The sequence below is a fragment of the Ursus maritimus genome, unplaced genomic scaffold, assembly GCF_017311325.1.
Source record: "Ursus maritimus isolate PB19 unplaced genomic scaffold, ASM1731132v1 scaffold_24, whole genome shotgun sequence".
NCBI classification, from domain to species: Eukaryota; Metazoa; Chordata; class Mammalia; order Carnivora; family Ursidae; genus Ursus; species Ursus maritimus.
The window spans coordinates 11,507,006-11,522,283 of NW_024424897.1; the positions used below are offsets into that span (position 1 = coordinate 11,507,006).

The window sequence follows — 15,278 nt, forward strand, 5'->3', positions numbered from 1 at the left end:
TTTCTCCAGCCCAGGAGCGGCCACCTGCCCCAGGGCCAGCCCCCGGGCACAGGAAGGGGCTTCTTAGGGGACGCCTTCCGGACTTGTTCTCAGGAACCGCGGTGCTGAGAACCACTCCTGGTTTCCACTGGCTCCCTCGGCTGTACCTGCCCGTGGCTGCTTGTCTTAGCACTGCCAAAACAAATGAGCACGAACCCGGGTGGCTTAAAACACCAGCAATTTATTTTCTTACTTCTCTGGAGCCAGAAGTCCAAAGCCAAGGTGTAGGCGAGACCACGTTCTCTCCTAAGGCTCTAGGGGAGAACTCATTTCTTGTCACTTCCTGTCACCTGGCTCCAGGTCCCCTAGTTCTGATCTCTGCCCCTGTGGTCACATGGCCTCCTCCTCCTCTCTCTGTCTCCTCGCCCGTGTGTCCCTCTCACGAGGATACGCGTGGTGATAGGCAGGCAGTCCAGGATCATCGCCCCCTCTCCCGATCCCCAACTTAATCGCTTCTGCAAGTCCCTGTGGTCATAGAGGGAAATGTTCACAGGTTCCAGAATTAGGATGTGGGTATCTTTGGGGGGAGCCACAGCTCAGCCTACCACAGGAGCCGTCATAGGGAATGTAGATTAGAATTCTTGCTTTCTCCCTCGTGAGCAGAACTCAGGTCACTGGGAAATTAAGCAGCTTTTGTGCAAAATGCCTCACAGCCCTCCTTCCCCACCAGCATGAGGCCTCCAGAGCCCTATGAAAATGGACTCCCAGAAATCACAGTCATAATAACTCACATAAATAACAGTGAATTTCTTTAATTTTTACTAAAATCACACAAGGTGGGTACATTTCCCCTCCCTACTTTTCAGACGGACTGAGGCACAGAGAGGTCAGGTAACTTGCCACAGGTCACACAGCTGCGAGTGGCAGAGCCAGGACTCAGGACTTGGGACCTGCCTCTCCACCCTCCCCTCTCTCTGGATTTGCAAACTCACCATTAATTAACAGACACGGCAACATCGCCACCTGTCACCTACCCCTAAAAGTCAAGCTTTGATCCATGAGCTAAGGGAAGCAGATATTCATTCCGAGCTGAAGGACAAACGCTGGGTGTGAGTGCATTTCTGTCTTGGGGTGTGAGACGAGGAAATGAGGAGCCGTTGGGGAAGTCACTTTGGGGTCTGTGGCTTCAGGTCGCTACTATTGCAACCCAGCTTCCGTGGGCTTCCCTTGGCCTCGAGGACACAGAGATGAACGGACGAGGAGGCAGATGCGTAGGAAGGGGACAAACAGGAACTAGGCTCTTTGAACCCATGGGACGGAGAGGCAGAGAGACATCAGTCAGCAGCCCGTGACCCGTGTATAATGAGCCATGGGATTTGATGGTGAGTCAAGCTGTCTGCGGAAGGCCGGTCATTCTACCTAATTCTACGGTGAGCACGTGATGCCAGCAGGAGCTCAGCGCTTGGGTCTCAGAAATACAGTCCATTCCAATGGTGAACAGAAAAGCCATTCTCAAAAGCCCACGTCCTTCTTGGCCTCGATCCCTTCTGCTCGATGCTATTGTTTGACGTTCTCATACTCAGCTACGGGCTAAGAGAATCGAGAAGGTCCAGGAGATAAAACCCCTGAAGACGCCCTAAGATGATGCGCTTGAAAGTGACATGCTGAGGTGCTGAGTCGGTATGTCTGGGTTGTGAACCGCACGCTTGTCTGTCCGAGGCAGATTTCTCAAGACACTGCTAAGGCGTCAGTCCAGGCTCCCCGCCTGCCCCTGGGGGTGCTGGGAGCCCTCGGGTGTGGAGGAAACCTGGCTGGGGAGGGAGCCAGGTCACAGTGAAGACGTATTTCTAGGCAAATACGGAATCTCAGAGGAGAGGGTTCTGCGTCCTCAAGGCACTCTTAATTTGTTGCTATCTCTTCTCATTTTAAATAAACAGCCACTCCCGTGCCTAATTTTGCCTTCATCATTTTGTGCTCTTTTTCTTGAAAAATGGTCCTCCACGATGTGTCAGGTCCCGCTAAACCTGGGTCCTTCTTGGTCACGGGAGATGCACAACGATGCACAGGAGCGTTTTCCAAACTCATTACCACCACAGTAAACAACTCCGAAGAAATGTTCTGAGACCGCGTCAAGGATAAGAATACCGAAACAGACATATGGATCGGCGGGTGTGCTGATTTAGATGGAAAGCCAAGTCCCATAGAGGCTCACTGTAATGCTTTTTAAGTTTTCTTCTTCGCAGTGTGCTTTCGGAAATTCATAAAACGAGGAAAACCAACCTTCTATGTGCCGTTCTAACAGATACCAAAATCTCGTGCAATTCCTGTGTTCAAGAGATTCCCCCTGCCAAGTTTGGATGCTAGTGTTTGGAGCCCAATGGCATCTTTGCAGCAGGAAACTTGTTTCGACATCTTGGGATCGTTATTTATAGAGCATTTACTGTGTGCACAGCCCTTTGCCAAATACTGAGGCGGAAGCACAAGAAATCCAAGGCAGATCCTTCCTCTTGAGAAACGTAGAGCTTCTTAGTTGGGAAGAAAATACGTGTCTCTGAAATATTTCACTCTCGCTCTGTCTCTCTTCTGATGCTGTGGCATAAGGACCACTGCACCGAGTTTCCAACAGAGACAATTTTGCCTGGGTGCCTGACAGCCCCATTCCCACCTCCCTCCCTCTGTTCAGGATCCTGGGTGCAGATGCCCAGGGCTCCACGAACTTCCAAAGAACATCCGTCCTAGCCTAGGTGATGGGGCAGGAGGGGGAGCCCCACCACGCCTCTGCACCTGGCACTGCACCTTCTAGAATTGCTCAGGAATGAACAGCTCCAGGAAATGAACAGGGATTCAAGTAGTTAGAAAATAATTAATGGATTATCACCACATTCCTCTGCAGGGGACCTCCGTGGGAGCTCTCACAGCAGAGGGAGTGTCATCTCTCATCACAGCTTCATAACCACCGAATTTAGCAAACTAGAAATTCTGGGGTGCACAACTGAAATAGCTATGCTCGAGAGGGCTTGGCATCATTGCATTGCTTCTGGAAAGGAATTTGTGTCCAGATGCCAAAGGGAGACTTGTTATTTCAGCAGGAAGGACAGAGGTTATTTCCCAAGATCAGCTCAGTCTGTCCTGATGCAGAAGCAGCAGGAAATTTAAAAGATGACACAGTTATTAAAAAGGAAGGGTGGCAGGTAGAACATCTGGAGATTTTAATATGATAGCAAACCTGTGATACCCAAAAAGCATGCAGACCAGCTTCTCTTGAACACGCTTGTGATTTCCATTAACTGTCTCTCCAGAAAAATACAGTAGGTCGTTCTTACAGAGCTGTGCCTCCGCAGTCTGTGAGCTAAGGAGCACTTTCACTCACTCCACGAAGATTTCCTAAGCACCTCTTACGCCCAAATGCTAAGGACCCGGCATCTAGAAGAAACCAGAAGAAGGCTCTACCTTTGTAGTCCTTGGGGCTGATAAACACAAGCAAGTGTGAAATTGTAAGAGTGACATGAACGGAGGAGACATAGTGCACGGGAACACAGAGGTAGGGACGTGGACCTGTCCAGGGTCAATGCAGACCTCCCAGGAAGGAAGGCTTGAGTTGGTGGCCAGATGAGAAGGATTTAGGCAAAGAGGGAATGAACCGGTGCCCTGGATAGAGGAGATAGCATGTTCCAAGGCCCTGCGGTGGGACAGATCAGTACCCTGGTGGCTGGAGTAGAGAAGCATGGCTTTAGACCAATGTCATCCAATGAAACTTTCCATGATCTTGAAAACATTCTGTGATCTGCGCTGTCCACCAGAGTAACCACTAGTGATGCGTGGCCACTGAGCAGTTGAAATGTGACCCAGGAACCAAATGTTTCATTTTATTTCATTTTAGTTAGTTTAAATTTAAATAGCCTTGTGCAGCTCGTAGCTATCACATTGGCCAACGCAGGCTTGTAGCAATGGTGAAGAAGGTCATTGAACAGCCATAGGGGACACGGAAGGCTTCCGGGCAGGAGGTTGACAGGATGAGTTTGCATTTTGAAAAACAATCATTCTGATTTCAAGAGCTATTGACTTTTTTTCTTTTTAATTATAAAGAATTCAGGATTCTTTATTAACTCTAACAATGAAGAAGTAAGTCATGGGGCGCCTGGGTAGCTCAGTCCGTTAAGTGTCTGTCTTTTGATTTCAGCTCAGGTCATGATACCAGGGTGGGGAGATCAAGCCCCGCATCAGGCTCCACGCTCCGTGCAGAGTCCGCTTGGGATTCTCTCTCTCCTTCTCCCTCTGCCCCTCCCCACTTGTGCTCTCTCTCTCTCTCTCTCTCTCAGGAAGAAGGAAGGAGGAAAGAAAGGAAGGAAGGAGGGAGGGAGGGAGAGAGGGAGGAACAAAAGAAGGAAAGAAAGACAAGGGGTGCCTGGGTGGCTCAGTCAGTTTAGTGTCCAACTCTTGATTTTGGGTCAGGTCATGATCTCAGGATCATGAGATCAAGCCCCGCCTTAGGCTCTGTGTTGAGCATGGAGTCTGCTTGGGATTCTCTCTTTCTCCCTGTCCCTCTGCTCCTCCCCTGCTCTCTTGTTCTCTTGCAATAAATAAATAAAATCTTAAAAATAGAAAGAAAGAAACAGTAAGCCATGATACTCATGAAGGACAGAAGTTCCCCATTCTAGGTAGTGGGTTTTATGAGCATGTTTATTACAGTGAGACCATAGGAAATGCCTACCTTCCACATCTAAAAACACATGTCAGCATTTTGCTCTAAATCTACATGACTTAGGGATGGAGTGGACATTGTGGAGAGGGAAATTTCTAGAATGACTGCTAGGATTCTGGCTCATCCACATGGACAGCGGTGTAATCCGCAGGGCTGGTTCCCTTCCAGCTCTGCACCCGTCCTCCAGCTTCTGCGGGCTTTGCTAGCAGCCTCACCCTTAGGAGGGGCCAGAAGTCCCTGGGAGTTTCCCTCTTTGCAGTAGGTAGAAAAATAGCTCCCAAAAGATATCCGCACCAAATCCCTGAAATCTTTGAATGCTACCTTATTTGGAAAAAAGGTGTTTGCAAAGATGTGATTAAGTTAAGGATCCTGAGATGAGGGGATAATCCTGGATTATCTGTCGGAGCCCGACACGCTGTCACAAGCGTCCTTAGAAGAGAGAAGAGGAGGCCACGTGACCACAGAGCTTGGAGCGAGGCACCCACAGGCCAAGGAACGCCTGGAGCTGCCAACAGCTGGAAGAAACAGGAAGCCTTCATCCCTGGAGCTTTCAGAGGGAATGTAATCCTGCCAATATTTTTTTTTTACGATTTACTTTAGAGAGAAAGAGAGACAGTGGCGGGGGGGCAGAGGGAGGGAGAGAACCTCAAGCAAACTCCCCACTGAGCATGGAGCCCAATGTTGGGCTCGATCTCAGGACCCTGAGATCATGACCTGAGCCAAAAATCAAGAGTTGGATGCTCAACTGACTGAGCCCCCCAGGTGCCCCCCCTTCCAATATTTTGACTTTGGACTTCTGACCTCCAGAATATGTAAGCCTCCATGTCTGCTTGTTTCAACTACCAATTTTGTGGTGCGTCGTTCTGGCTGCCTCGGGGAACTGACATACTTCCCGCAGTCTCTTTCCCAGGAGTAGCAGAGCCATCGACTGACCCGGGTAAGAGCGTAAAAGCCTGGCTCCTTCGCCTGAGTATAGACAAATTTCTAGACGTAACAAGCTGCAAAGCCCACCTCCTCCCCCACCCCACAAAGGATCAGACTGATCGAGGGGACAGCGCCTAAAATCACACCTTTGTCCGGCTTCTCCCTCCCCTGTCCTGCTCCCCACACGCCTTCTCCAGCTTCTCCAGGGAGCACCTTCTCAGCACATTGCTCCTCGGCCCAAAGCCCAGGGTCAGCTTCCCCGCCGACAGGCAGCCTTCAGTGGGCAGAAACCACAGCGGAGGCCCCGGGTCAGAGGGAAGAGCATGAGTTTAGTTTGAGCTTGTTGACTGCAGATGCATTTAAAACAAGGCTTGGCGGACAACACCCTGCGGACCCGATCTGGCCCGTGGCCACCTGTTCTTGTCAATAGAGTAAGTACCGGAATGCAGCTTCTCCCGTTCGTCTCTGTTTTGTCCGAGGCTCCTTTCACACTATGGGGGCACAACTGTGTAGTTGAGACAGAGACCGTATGGCCTGCCAAGGCTGACATATTTGCTGTCTGGTCCTTTCTAGAAATAAGCAGCTGTATGTAGGGGTCTGTCGCTCAAAGTGCTGGAGGTATGACTTTGGGAGCCCTCTGCATACAAGGGGCAAGTGAAACTATGGGTGTGGAGACAATCATTTCAAAGGTGGGGCCAGAGGGAGAGAGCCGGAAAAGAGCCTTCAGGAATTCGAGTGCTTCATGGTGGGTCAAGGGAGGCTGAACGGGAACCAGACCAAGAGACCAGAAAGGTTGGAGCAAAGCCCAGAGGGTTCCCTAAAATTCCAAAGACCAGAAAAACATCATTTGTGCTGCCCATTCATTTTTATGTCTTGGGATATTGATTTTTTTTTTTTCTTCTGGAGAATCAGCCTTTTATTTTTTTTAAAGATTTTGTTTATTTGACAGAAAGAGAGACAGCCAGCGAGAGAGGAACACAAGCAGGGGGAGTGGGAGAGGAAGAAACAGGCTCCCAGCGGAGGAGCCCGATGTGGGACTCGATCCCAGAAAGCTGGGATCACACCCTGAGCCGAAGGCAGATGCTTAACGACTGCGCCACCCAGGTGCCCCAGAATCAGTCTTTTAAAGCATCCATCAAAAGACATGTGCTCTCTCCAGGACTTTCAAAATGATTTTGCCTTAAATTACTTGGAGAGGGTGCCTGAGTGGCTCAGTCATTAAACGTCTGACTCTTCATTTCAGCTCAGGTCATGATCTTGGGGTCCTGGGATCGAGCCCCACATCAGGCTCTGTGTTCAGCATGGAGTCTGCTTGAGATTTTCTGTCTCCTTCTGCCTCTCCCCCTGCTCTCTCTCTCTCTAAAATAAATTTAAAAATTTTTTTTAAATTATTTGGGAGTTAGTTTGGCTCAATGCAGCTAAAAACAAAGAGAGATAGCCGTATGCCAGGTCTCAGTTATGAATGATGCTGTGATGTTTAAACTCAGAGAGAGCTGTCCCATCCTCACTCCCCTTTCTGCTAGTTACCCTCTCTGACTCCTGCATGTCATTGCCCCACTCCTATGGAGTTCCCTTAGTTAGAAAGTTTTCTTGGGGCGCCTGGGTGGCACAGCGGTTAAGCGTCTGCCTTCGGCTCAGGGCGTGATCCCGGCGTTCTGGGATCGAGCCCCACATCAGGCTCCTCCGCTAGGAGCCTGCTTCTTCCTCTCCCACTTCCCCTGCTTGTGTTCCCTCTCTCGCTGGCTGTCTCTCTCTCTGTCAAATAAATAAATAAAATCTTTAAAAAAAAAAAAAAAAGAAAGTTTCCTTTGTGGACGACTGGGGTAAGATCATCTGGGAAAGACCAGATTTGTTTCAAATTATAGACCACCGAATCCCTGAAATATTTTGCCCCGCACTGATACCAGAACTATACTCGAGCCCTAGCATGTGATGGGACTAGCTGAGAGCATCTGACTTCTTTCAATAATAAATGTTAAGTGCCTTCCACGGGCAAGGGGCTGTGTTGGGTTTGGAAAGGGGAACAAAGACACACAAGACCTTGGCCCTGTCCGCGATATGCTAGAAGGAATGAGAAAGGCGTCTAAATCACTATCACTCGGAATGTGGCAAGAGCAACAGAAGAAATGGGAGTTGAATGGAAATTTGTGGGCACGAGAAAGAGAGATCATATCCGGTGGTCAGACTGGAAAAGCCTCACAGAGGAAGTTGCATGGGAGTGTGGCCCGGCAGGCTGGGAAGGCTTTCTTGAGACACGGAGGGCAGCGAGGACCTAGGGGAGGATTTTGTAGGGCGACACGCACTTGGAGCTGTGTTATACTGTCCATCTGGCGTTGAGGGCGGCTGGGGGGCAGAGGGGGAGTTACGAGCATCAGGGAAGAGGACATCCCAGGGTCTAGGGAAGAGGTGGGAGGGTGGAGCTGACACCGGCAGCAGGAAGAAAAGGGAAATTTTAGAGGTTGTGGAGGTAACGCTATCGGTTTGAGAAATGAGCTGGAGGGGAAAGGAGTCAGAAATCTGGGCTTTGCCGTGGTACTTCGGGGACAGATAGCTTGCTCCTTGCTTTTGGAGAACAAACAACGGCCTCACCTTCCCCTTCTGGTACTGTCCTAGCTTCTCCATTTCACGGCCAACTGGAAGTACTGTGCACACATTTGCATGGCCTCGTGCCAAAATTATTCCAGAAGCTCCTGACCCCCACCCACAGGGACTCTGTAAATATAATCGAGGCATCTATGCCTTTTTGGGGAGTGGAGGTGGTGAATTCTGTTTCCTCTCTTTCCCCCAGACAAGGAAATGTAGGCACCAGGGAGGTTTTCCAGACCTGAAGCCATGGGGTCAGTGACTGGGAGCCTGGGGAGTTCACCCAAGCTGCCAAGAACCTTCCAGATCCTCCCTGAGCCCTCTGAGTCATGGCTGTCTCCCCTCCTTGCCCGACGCACCCACAGCACCTGGCTAATTAATACCGCACCCCGGTGGCTGTGCCCTCAGGACCTCGGGAGGGACGGGGAGGTTGGCACCGTCCACATGCTCTCGTCTCCCCACCTGCCAGGAAGCAAAGGAGGATCCCAGCTCCCGTTGAGCTCCACGTCCCAGGCCACACCTGCCTGAGCCCTCGACAGACAGAACACGGAGCCTCTTCCTAATGCCTTGAAGGCACCTTGGCTGGGGCTCTGTTTGTACCCCGAGGCCGCAGACAAACTACAGAGGAATTCTGAGGTCCCGTGGGTGACCCTTGACCTCGAAGATGTGCCAGAGCTTGTCCCCCAGCGGTGGCTAATGCAACGGATGACCTAGCTGTCCTTCCCTCGCTCATGGGATGTTTCAAGGACTTCGCTCTGGCTTGCAAAGCTGCCTGTTTCTACTTACCCGCTACCACTGTATTTTTGAAAACTTATTCTCTTGGTCTCCAGTCTTCATAAATAGTAATAATAATAATTTTAAAAAGCAGCCATTCTTTGATGCCTTCTCTGTGGCTGGATATTACTACACTTCATTCTTACAGCACAATGAAGCTAGGTGTCAATATCCCCGTTTTCCACGATAGGTAAACTGAGGCTCAGAAGGCTTAAGCTACTTTTTTTTTTTAAGGCCATGCCCTGTTCTGAGTCTTCTTGTTTGCAAATTGGGGATGAGACTATGTATCCCACACAGTGCTCCTAGGTTCACAGGAGGTACTGCGAGTATAGCCCAATCCTCAAGGTCACTCCCTCTGCAGGTAAGAGGCAGGACCAGGCCTCCGTGACACACAACTCTGGGTCCTTTTCTGTCGCTGCACTGCTGATGAGCTGCTGGTCGGCTTCCCTGTGCTCGTGAAGGTCTGAGCTCTGTGACAGCCTCATCTCATTCCCACCGGGGGAGAACGTCGCCATCGTCGGTATTGTCACCCAAAACAGGCCTCGTGTTTTGCTTTTGTGTTTATTGTTTATTTGGACAAGTCAAGGAAGTGTTCACGCTGGAGATGGGGGCATTGGAGATGGTGCTTGTAGGAGTTCTGCGGCGGAAGCTTTCTGGCCCGGTGGGCTGAAAGTCTGGGAAGCGTCGAACGAAGAGATGTAAGGTTAGCCAATAAACGACCAACCAACCAAACCAATCACTGAGTCTGGAAATGAAGTGAGGGTTTAACTAGGCATTGAGAAATAAAGGTTCCTGAGAAAGGCACTCATCAGATCGTCCACGTATAAGAGGGGATTCGGAAAGTGGTTTTGGAGGCGCCTGGGTGGTGCAGTCGTTAAGCATCTGTCTTCGGCTCAGGGCGTGATCCCGGCATTCTGGGATCAAGCCCCACATCGGGCTCCTCCGCTGGGAGCCTGCTTCTTCCTCTCCCACTCCCCCCTGCTTGTGTTCCCTCTCTCGCTGGCTATCTCTCTCTCTCTGTCAAATAAATAAATAAAATCTTTAAAAAAAAAAAATCCCTAAAAACTATGGGCATGGGGAATGAATTCCAGAGTCCTGATTGGACCCTGGGGGTTAGGTGGCCAGGCTCTATCCCTCCATAGTGTGCGTGGCAACATAGAGGGGACCTGACCCCATCTCCCAAAGCCAAAGCAAGTGTACAACACATACGAGCAGGGTCTGCAGCTTTCAAGGGCAAGCAGTGGAAACCCCCCCCCCCCGAACCAGCCAGAGGAAGGGGACTTGTTCCAGCCCAATGATCGCGAAGTCCAAACATGGCGGCTGCACCCAGGCACTCAAACAAGATATATATACACATACACATACCTTTTTAGCAGCATAGTGGTATTTTTAAAAATATTTTATTTATTTGTTTGAGAGAGAGAGAACCCAAGCAGAGAGCAGGGACAGAGGGAAGGGAGAAGCAGACTCTCCACTGAGCAGGGAGGGGACGTGGGGCTCGATCCCTGGACCCTGGGATCATGACCTGAGCGGAAGGCAGATGCTTAACAGACGGAGCCACCCAGGCGCCCCCAACATGGTGCTATTTACTGTTGTTGCCATATTGAGCTGCTCTTTTAGAAAACTTTTTTTTTTTTTAAGTATGGCAAACAAGAAAGAAAGCAGGTAAATTCTCTCTGTGTTCACCACTTTTACTTGCACACAGACAACCACCATCAGAGCATGGCCAGTGGCGTGCTGCAAACCCAGCTCTCCTTTTGGGAGAAAAAAACCCCACAAAAACCTGATATGTCACACCTGCCAATTGCCATGGTGTCAGATCTCCCCCCACCGCCAATTCTAAGCTACCTGTCCAAGCCAGCTCCCGCCCACCCTGCTGGCTGTCCCCAAGGAATCAAGGGCACACAAAGTTTCTGACCAGAAATAAATTAGTCTTGACAACTCTTAACCATTAAAAGAAGAAGAAGAGGAAGAAGAAGTAGGAAGGGTACCTGATACTCTTTCTTTCCCCTCCTTCCCTTCTCCCCAAGGTTGTCATGCTGGCTCCGGCAAGGGTAGGAGAGCGAGCCAAAGAGCCCTGTGTCCCCCCACCTGGAGACAAAGGTGAATGCTTTAAAGAGCAATTTGTCCTCGTCCAGAAGTGACACTCAATTTGCCACATGTGTTTTTTTTCTGTGGCTGCTGTATCCCTGAACACCGCTGCGGCTGGAAATCATCAGCTCCGCTTGAGAGCCCCACCCCCACCCCACCCCTTCTGTCAAAAGCCAGCTCAGCCGGAATGTCTCTTTTTTTCCTCCTAACTTGCGTTGGGCGCTGCTCTAGTTCGGGGTGACTGGCTTAGCTCGGGACTGTGCGATCTTTCCACCAGACTCCCAAGGGAGGTTAGCAGCCCCTGAGCTTTAGCCTCAAATAGGCTTGGGAATGAGAGCCTGGCCCGACTCGTTGTTAAAATAAAAATAAATGTTAATAACGTTAAGGAAAAGTTGGCGGGAGCCCTACAGACCTGGTCAACAGTTTGTCCTTTCCCCTGATTTTCATAAAAGCAGTTCAACATGTGTCATTTTAAAGAATGATACCAATAGCTCAACTCCTCCCCCACCCCAAGCTGGATGGCTGCCAGGGCTCGCTGACTTGGAGGGAGGTCTCAGCCATATTTCTCTCTGCTCTTGGAGACCGAAGTCTTAAAATAACAGAGAGTTCCCTTGCCTTGGTTGTCTCCTCCGTGCATGGACTTTCCCAGAGCGATGCGTGTCTTAATGTGTCCCTGCATTGACTCAGATCACGTCTGCCCCTGCGTTCACAGCAGAGGGCACTGAACACGAATGGGTGGCTATTTTGTTGTGGTTCCAGCTTTATTGGGGTACAATTGACCAAAGCTGTATGTTTGTAAAATGTACGACGTAATATTTTGATACGTTGTGAAATAATTCACCACCATCAGGCTACTTAACGAGTCCATCACCTTACATAGTGAACTGTGTGTAGGGAGAACACTGAACATGTACTCTTTCAGCACAGTCCAAGCCTACAACACCATATTGTTCACTCGAGTGACACTACCGTCTATGAGATCTCGAGAAAGTTTTCATCCTGCGTAACTGAAACTTTGTATCCTTTGACCAACGGCTCCGCATTTCCCCTTCCGCTCAGCCCCTGGCTGCCACCATTCTACTCTCTGCTGCTATGAGCTGGACTACTTTAGGTTCCATATGCGAGTGAGATCACGCAGTACCTGTCTTTCTGTGTCTGGCTTATTTCACTTGGCATAATGTCCTCCAGGTTCATTCACAATGTTGCAAATGGCAGGATTCTCTTCTTTGCGAAGGCTGAATAATATTCCGTCGTATATATACCACATTGTCTTTATCCATTCATCCGCTGGCAGACATGTAGGTCCCTTCCGTGTCCCTTGTGAATAATGCTGCAATGAACGTGGGAGAGCAGGTATCTCTTCAAGGTACTGGTTTCATTTCTTTTGTATGTCAATACAGGATTTTTTTTAATGGTTTTTTATTATATTATGTTAGTCACCATACAGTACAGTCCCGGTTTCCGATGTAAAGTTCGATGACTCATTAGTTGCGTATAACACCCAGTGCCCCATGCAATACGTGCCCTCCTTACTACCCATCACCAGCCTATCCCATTCCCCCACCCCCCTCCCCTCTGAAGCCCTCAGTTTGTTTCTCAGAGTCCATAGTCTCTCATGCTTCATTCCCCCTTCTGATTACCCCCCTTTCTTTATCCCTTTCTTCCCCTACCGATCTTCCTAGTTCTTATGTTCCATAGATGAGAGAAACCATATGATAATTGTCTTTCTCTGCTTGACTTATTTCACTTAGCATTAACTCCTCCAGTGCCGTCCATGTTGCAGCAAATGTTGAGAACTCGTTCTTTCTGATAGCTGAGTAATATTCCATTGTATATATGGACCACAACTTCTTAATCCAGTCATCTGTTGAAGGGCATCTCGGTTCCTGATACAGGATGTTTTTAGATTTAAGTCATTGTGTTTTGAAAAGAAGATTCTACACTCTGACCAAAATCTGGATTTCTAGCTTCTCTTGAAAACACGGAATAAATGACTTCCCAGGAAATGTGAGTTTCATGACAACATAGACTTTGTTTTGTACACAGCCCTAGCTCTAGGCTGTAGATCAGTGTCTAACAGTCAACAAATACTTGAAGACTGAATAAACGAATGAGCAATGACGAGGCATGACTGCTGTTAGCTGAGACTTACCAGCGGCTGTCCCCTTAGATGGGGAGTATGCTCTCCCTCGCATGTTAAGTAAGTGTTCTCTACAGATGAGTTCAGGGTGGAAAAATAGGCTCATCTTTTTATGGACTGAATATTTATGAGTCCTCCCTCTCCCCTCTCCCACCACCAAATTCATACGTCAAAACCCAAACCTCCAATGGGATGGTATTTGGAGGTGGGGTCTTTGGAAAATAATTAGTTTAGAGGCGGTCATGAGGGTAGGGATCCATGATGGGATCACTATCCTTATAAGGAAAGGAAGAGAGCGTCCTCTGTCTCCGTGTGAGCACCCAGTGAGTGAGAAGGTGGCCATCCACAAGCCAGGAAGGGAACCCTCATCAAGAACCGAATCTGCCCGCAACCTTGATCTTGGACCTCCCAGCCCGCAGAACTGGGAGAAAGCAAGGTCTGTTGTTCAAGCCGCCGGGTCTGTAGTATTTTCTTATGGCAGCCAGAGCAGACCGACATCAAGCACTCCTCTTAACCCCCCGAGAAGCTGATGAAAGAAAAAATGGAAGTATGTAGCTCTGCCTGACAGCAGTGAACCTAACGAAATTCCGTAGATGGGCGGAAATGTGTTCAGTTGCCCTGCCATCCCACCCCTTCTCGCTCCTGACCCGCTGGACTGGGTTGAGGGAAGTCTTCTTGGATGGACCTTTCTGGTGATTAGCCGCAAAGCTTGGGGGGGGAGCAAAGGCTATGGGCTGATCTGTGTCCCCCCAAGATTCCTACGTAGAGTGGGCCCGAACCCAATAGGACTGGCGTCCTTAGAAGAAGAGGAAGAGACACCAGAGAAAAGGCCACATGAGGAGACAAGAAAGAAGACAGCCATCTGCAAGCCCAAGAGGGAGGCCACAGGAGAAACCAAACCACACCTTCTCCAGAATATTGGGGTGTTTTTGTCCGAACCACCTAGCTAGTTGTTCAGTTACAACTGCCTTCTATTTTGCTCTGAGGATTTCACAGACCTACAACTTGTCTCCCAAACGAGGCTCTTCGCCTCTGTGCAGCACTGGCATTGTTTTATTACTTTTTCCTTTGTACTTTGGCGGAAAAGGCTCTTGAGCGGAACAAACAGTAAGCGGCTAATGGATTCCTCTTTTCCTTTATGACTTACTGTTTAATCTACTTGGCTTCAGGTCTACTGAAGGGATCCTCACCCGCCATCCATTTCCTTCTCACCAGGTACCTTCTTAGTCGCCCATCTCCTCACTCTGTACGTCAGAAAATAGTGGGAAATATAAACATACAGACTTTTTCATGGAAAAGTGCACAAAGAGACCTAAGATACCTCCCTGAGATCCCAGTTTCTATGAGGTCCCGAATTTTACTCTTAACCTCCGGCCCCTTTCTTCTGCCGTATTGGTCGCGGTTTGGAGTTAGGTATTTGCGTATCGATGTACGGCATTGCGTACCCGGGGGCCTGTTGCACTCACCAGATGACAAGCCCTCGGTACCCTAAGCTCAGCATAAGGCCGGATACAAAGCAGGTGCTGACTACTGTTGCTGAACGAACGAAAGAATGAGGAGAGAGAGAGTCCAGACAAGGTGCTTTGGTGAGTCTCAGCATTTCCTACAGCCCCGACTGAAACAAAACAAAACTCTCCCTGCTCTTTCAGACGACACAAGATGTACAGAGAGCAGCTCAACCTCACCTCCCTGGATGCTCCCCTGCAGCTCCGACTCGAGGCCAGCTGGGTCCAGTTCCACCTGGGCATCAGCCGCCAGGGACTCTACCCCCGGTCCAGTCCTGTCGTCAGCCAGCTCCTCCAGGACATGAGGCGCTTTCCCACCATCAGTGCGGGTGAGAGTCACAGGGTCGGGCGGGGTGCACTGACTTTCTCCCGGAGAGGCTGCATAAACCATCTCAGACTGGGCTATAGGGGGAAATATTGAAGGGTTGGCTCTGACACCAGATAGGATAAGAAGAAGAAAACTGGACCCTGATCTTTTCCCCTTTGAATGAGATCTTATCATGCTAATCTCATCATGACCCCATCAGAGAGCCCTGAGAACGTGTTTCTGCATACGTAAAGAATGGTGGTGACTACCATT

At 49.6% G+C, this 15,278-nt stretch overlaps 1 protein-coding gene and 1 long non-coding RNA gene across 4 annotated transcripts in view; one reads left to right on the forward strand and one right to left on the reverse strand.

Moving 5' to 3' along the window:
- The window catches only part of FAM20A (FAM20A golgi associated secretory pathway pseudokinase), a 45,921-nt gene that overhangs the window by 21,430 nt on the left and 9,213 nt on the right, over positions 1 to 15,278 (forward strand). For all 3 annotated transcript variants that reach the window (XM_008693674.2, XM_040640331.1, XM_040640332.1), the window contains exon 2: positions 14,843 to 15,027. In XM_008693674.2, coding sequence (XP_008691896.1) covers positions 14,853 to 15,027 — 175 coding nt within the window. In that variant the 5' untranslated portion in view covers positions 14,843 to 14,852. The remainder of the gene's footprint in view (positions 1 to 14,842; positions 15,028 to 15,278) is intronic.
- Positions 9,046 to 14,993, reverse strand: LOC103665678. Its single transcript, XR_005837341.1, has 3 exons — positions 14,879 to 14,993; positions 14,341 to 14,437; positions 9,046 to 12,383 (listed from the first exon to the last, which is right to left on the reverse strand). It is a non-coding gene; the product is annotated as an uncharacterized LOC103665678 (long non-coding RNA).